Source organism: Morone saxatilis, unplaced genomic scaffold, assembly GCF_004916995.1.
Source record: "Morone saxatilis isolate NCDOM2014 unplaced genomic scaffold, NCSU_SB_2.0 Contig2, whole genome shotgun sequence".
In the NCBI taxonomy this organism is placed as follows: Eukaryota; Metazoa; Chordata; class Actinopteri; family Moronidae; genus Morone; species Morone saxatilis.
In genome coordinates this window covers 593,591-599,004 of record NW_023339762.1, presented here as the reverse complement: position 1 = coordinate 599,004, position 5,414 = coordinate 593,591, and the positions used below count along the sequence as shown (strand labels likewise).

At 39.6% G+C, this 5,414-nt stretch overlaps 1 protein-coding gene across 1 annotated transcript in view; it reads left to right on the top strand.

Moving 5' to 3' along the window:
* The window catches only part of LOC118330582 (synaptic vesicle glycoprotein 2B-like), a gene marked incomplete at its 5' end in the record, with an annotated part of 16,982 nt that overhangs the window by 9,971 nt on the left and 1,597 nt on the right, over positions 1-5,414 (top strand). The window contains 1 exon segment of the mRNA XM_035665188.1: positions 3,655-3,855. Coding sequence (XP_035521081.1) covers positions 3,655-3,855 — 201 coding nt within the window.

Here is a 5,414-nt window from a genome sequence, read left to right as displayed (position 1 = left end):
GTTACACACTGGACCTTTAACCAATTATAAAGCCATTAGTTACCTCTTATAAATGGTCCCTTAATAGAAGTTTCTTGGTATGCTGATATTTTTAATTACTCTTACTGGGTTTTCAATGGGGCCAAGGTTGGAAATAAGTATGGCTCACTTATGGCCCACTTATGGCCCACTTATCATTCCCAGGTACTAATATTGTGCCACTTGTAAATAGAGAAGTTAGGAGTCTGAAGAAAAGGCAACATTGTCCCTGCCATGTTTAACCTCTCCAAACCAGGAAGGTTAAACAAATATTTGCAATGCTCCTATCCCACTCAATAGTAAACATGATACAAAGACATGTCATATTGAGAGCACCACATTGCAAAGCCACAGTACATCCATACTGATAATGGGCTGCTGAGGCAATATAGTCTACAATGTACAATAGTGCAATAATGTACTTTTTTCAAAAAGGGTTTAGAAGTTTTGACCAGGAGGACCCTTCCAATTGAACATTGGACGAGTTACCTTGTGGTCTGGGAAAGGGCTTCTGATCATCTTGCCCATAATAATAAGAAACTGTAACTTATTAAAGCTGCATTAGGTAACTTATAAAAATAACTTTTGTCATATTCCTAAAACTTGCACTATATCCTGACAGTCGAATTTGAGACAGATAATCTATGAAAAAATCCTCCTCCTAGTACTCCTAATGGCATTTCAGTTCAGACCATTGTTGGTAGTAGTTTCAAATCATGTCAATATTAGCCAAGTCAAAAATACATACAGTATACATATGTATAGAGTCATTTCCCCCCCTGAAAATAAATATATGTATTTTACAATTATTATGGTGCTCATGGAGATGAAGATATCTCAATAATCAATGCAGATAGATTGAAGATGTATGCAGATAGATTGAAGATGTATTATTATACGCCTTCTGCAAAACAGGCCAAGGTTAGATGCATACATTCCTCTGAGTTACTTAAAGTTCTACTTCCTGACATTTTAATCTTTGTGATTTGTGTTTTAAACGGTGTGTCTTTGTATGTGTGTGACTGTTTTGTGCAACTGAATTGTAGTGATCTTAAAGGATATATTCATAATTTTCTGTCCTAAAGCTGCAGATCATTTTCATAAAAATATTTTTTGTCATATTTGCTGAAACTTTCACTATATCCTGACATGAGTACATGAGACAGATAATCTGTGAAACGGATCTGGTCCTCAGAGACTCCTCAAATTCAATATATCAATATAAATAATTATCAGTTCAAATGTATAAGCGCCAATTCATAACAGAGTTATGCTCAGGACACTTTTTCCCAATAGAGGCAGGTCTGAGACCGAACTCCTTTTAACATTTACAGAGGAACCAAACAGTTAACCACGATGAGCAAGGGACTTTGCGGACGGGGCAGGGACCAACAAACTGCCTTCTTACAAGACACGGCAGGCAAACCTCGGACCAGACCCTCCCTCGGCTCCCTAGCGTGGGTCCGTCACTCTGCCTTGGACCACGTCATTGGGGGAGAGAGAACGGAGAGGAGAGAGAGACAAGACAGAGGAGAGACAACACAACACGAGATAGTACAGCACACAACACGAGCAACACCAACCTCACCACCATACAATTAGGTACCCCAAATCTGAATCCGTGAACGATTTTTTCATGAAAAAAAGCACGGTGACGGCACGACAGCAAGCAAACGACAATGGCGGGACAGCGGAGCACGCAGACAATCCTGCGCAACAAAACAAAACACTCCCAGCAGTACATCAATAACAAATAATAATCAATCAGTTGTACTGCACATCGGTAGTTCAAAGCAGGACCCACCGGCCATGCGCAGGAGCGCTCCACCAGGAGAATCCAATGCAGAAACCTTTCAAAGGAGACGATAAAGCACAAAACTCTGGGCGACAGAAGTATGAAAGTTAGCACTCAACCATGCACATTAAATGGGACCATGGAATGAGCCTGAAGCGAACAAAGGCAGCGACCCCGAAGAGAAGGGAAGGAGAGAGGAGCTCAGCTGCACCATGGGAGATCCCAACCGAAATAAGTACCAAAGGCCAACACCCCTAAATAGCAAAGGCATCAACTAAAGGGGATCGGTTCAAAGGGACCCATCACCCTCGATTCCAGCCCCATAAACTAAATAACGCTTATACAAAGAGGGAAACGTCATTAAAGGGCCTACCTTTCATTTAAATGCGGACAGAGTTTGTCTAGCCTCAACCGAAACCACAACTGGAGCTGGTTCCCACAGGGAGAGGAGCTTGTTACTGAAGCTTCTGGGCTCCCTTCTACTTTATTGAGACTATGAGGAAACCACAAGTAACCCTGCACTTTAAGGAGAACGCAGTGTTTCTAGAGTTGTAATAGGGTACTATTGAGCTCTTTCAGATTAAGAAGGGCCTGGACCATGAAGAGCTTTATTTAGGCGTGAAGAAGGGAAAATTTTAATTCTAATTCAGCGAGCCAGCAGAGAGGTGAGAGAGCAGGAAGCGGCGCTGAGCTCTCCCTGTCGAGTAACTCGTGCTGCAGCATTTTGAATTAATTGGAGGTCTTAAAATGGATTTATTTAGGGCAAGCCTGAAAATAAGAGATTGCGTAATTCCAGCCTCAGAATACAATGCAATTGGGATTATTTTTCTGCATCTGTCTTGTGGATAGGATTGTCCTAATTTTTTGTAATTTTACTGTAAAATTGAAGAGAAGGCAGTCCTAGAGATATGCTTAATGTGGGGATTAAATTTGACATGTCCTGATCAAAGATAAACTTCCCAAGCATTCCTAACAGTGGCACTTAGAGGCCAACGGTAATGCCATCTAGGAGTAGCTAAATTCTTTACGACAGTGAGTCTCTGAGGTTTTTTAGGGCCGAGTAAAGACGTATAGAGTTTCGTGTTAAACATCAGAAAATTGCAGCTCATCCAGGATTTTATGTCCTTAAGACATGTTTGTAATTTAGATAATTGATTAATTTCATTAATCACACTGCTTCTTCTTAGTCATAACTCAGTCATATCTAAAATTAAATTTAAAGAATGATGCAATAGATAAATAAAGTGAAAAATAAATAACACCATTTTGAATGAGAATTTGTCAAGCGGAGTCATTTCTTTGTCTTTTTAGGGTTGTTGTGGGTGAAGTCATCAAGCCCAAGTCTTATTTTGCCAATGTTCATACTTGTATGACTATTTCTGCAAACATCTATATTTCGCTAAAAACGTCTCACTGACTGTACAGGCTAACAAATAATAATAGTGAAAAATAAGTAGCAGAAAACAACCTGTGGGCTAGACCTTGCTCCTGGCCAGTAACCTTCCATTCTGTTTTCACTATTGAGTTCTTCCTACATCGTAACAGTTAACCAGCTAGTATACTATTTTGAAAGTGGGGTTTAAATACAAATTATGTTTTATTATTTAATGAAATCAGGTACATGATTAAAAGGATCGAACAGAACATAAGGGGGGTAAATAATGCAGAAAATAATGCAGAGAGAACTTAATATCAGCAACAGAGAAGGCTTAATGAAAATAAAGTATTTTCTGTTATACAAAACCTCAATATGTGTTTCTCTGGATCGGGTTCAAAGGTCAACAGTTGACCCTCTTCCATAAATACCAGCTGATGTTTCTTTGTCTTCCTGTTCTCTGTAGACCTGTGGGAAGAGAAGTTCATCAACTGTAAGATGGACAACACCTCCTTTGAGCACAACAAACACGGCTGCCACCTGAACACTGTTGAGGAGAACGATGTTCTTATTTACCTGGTCAGCTTTCTGGGCAGCCTGGCTGTGTTGCCGGGCAACATCATCTCAGCCCTCTTCATGGAGAAGATTGGCAGGGTCAAGATCATAGGTGATTTTATTTATAAAACCCTCACAGACAACAGGGTCCACATATTGTCCAGTTGTAATTCCTGTACAGTTCTCTATACAATGCAAAGTCTATACTAGAGTGTGTTGGACTAACCCTAACCCTAACCCTTAATAAGTAAGGTTTAAGTAGTAATTGAGGCTAATGGTGTGTTCCCACTAAATGCATTACTCACAGTAGTTTACATGTATTTACTTCCTTTAGACAAGGCAGTATGAACCTAAAATAACAGATTTTTCTGTGATTTAATTGCAATAAATTGATCAAAATGAAACTGAAAGCCCACAGGCTCAAGGAGCAGTCTGTTCAACTCAATATTTTCAACTCGAAACTGCAGATGGGCCAAATTTTGTGTGTTCACACCATTCATGTCACCAATTTGGCGTCATTCACGTCATCCACCATGAATTTGTGTCTTTTGGCATCTTTGTATGTAATTGGTGGGAATGCAGCATTAGTGTCCTGTTATGGCCATGCTGTGGAGACTAGAATAGATAGATAGAATGAGCTATTCAACTAAAGTAAATGCCCAGACCATGACACTGCCTCCTCTGTGCAATTTAAACTATACACAGATCAAATCTTCAATACAATAGAGTCGACCCTTTCTCTCTCCCAAGTCGTCAAATATGGCAGCTTGGTGAGTGGCCTCAATTTAGAACACTGTAGGTACCCTCTAGAGGCATTTGAGGACGCGCCCATCTGGCATAATGTTTTGATTTGCGGTTGAAGTAAGGTGAGAGGGTCGGCATATGGAGGTATGGAAGTTGGGGTGGATGGATGGGTCTAACCAACACTGGACTGTTGGTGTCCTGTGTAAAACCAAAAGTCAATGCTGACTTTTTTAAATGTATGTACTTATGTTACGTTTCATACTTATTTTATCCCAAGTCACAATCTCTTCCTAAAAGACCGTAAACCTAACCAAACTGCAACTGTTTAAACACATACAATTTTTTTCTTTATTTTTGAAAGTTAACCGGATGTTGCATATTTATTATTGCTAACTTGACCTGACCAAGCTGCTGTATTTTGACAAGCTGGGAGTGAGAACGTATTAGAGGAGTACAACTATTACAACCAGTGCTGGGAATAACGTCCTATAAAGTTATAATTTCACTATTGTTGGCATTAACTAGTAATGCAACAAATTACCTTTTCAAATTAAATGCAATTAAAATTAAAGCTGTAAGCACTGATGATTGGGCCCTCACAGTTCGTGTGCATTGGGATGTGCCATGGTTGTGTTACGTGCCAGAATATCACATGTAGACCACACCATGAATATGTCAAGTAAATCAGACACTAATACAAGGCTTACTTCTTGTTGTCAGTAGGTGGTGCTATGACTGACTGAATATAGGTACGTAGATGTGTTGACTTGAGATTGAAATTCTGAACCATGCCGTGGACAAAAGATTTTGATAATTTTTCATAATTATTGTTTTTAGAACACACTGACCAAATTTGAAGTCGATCCGATCAGCTCCCTAGGAGGAGTTTCTTAAAGAACAATGTCAAATAGAGCAGGTCTAGACAGA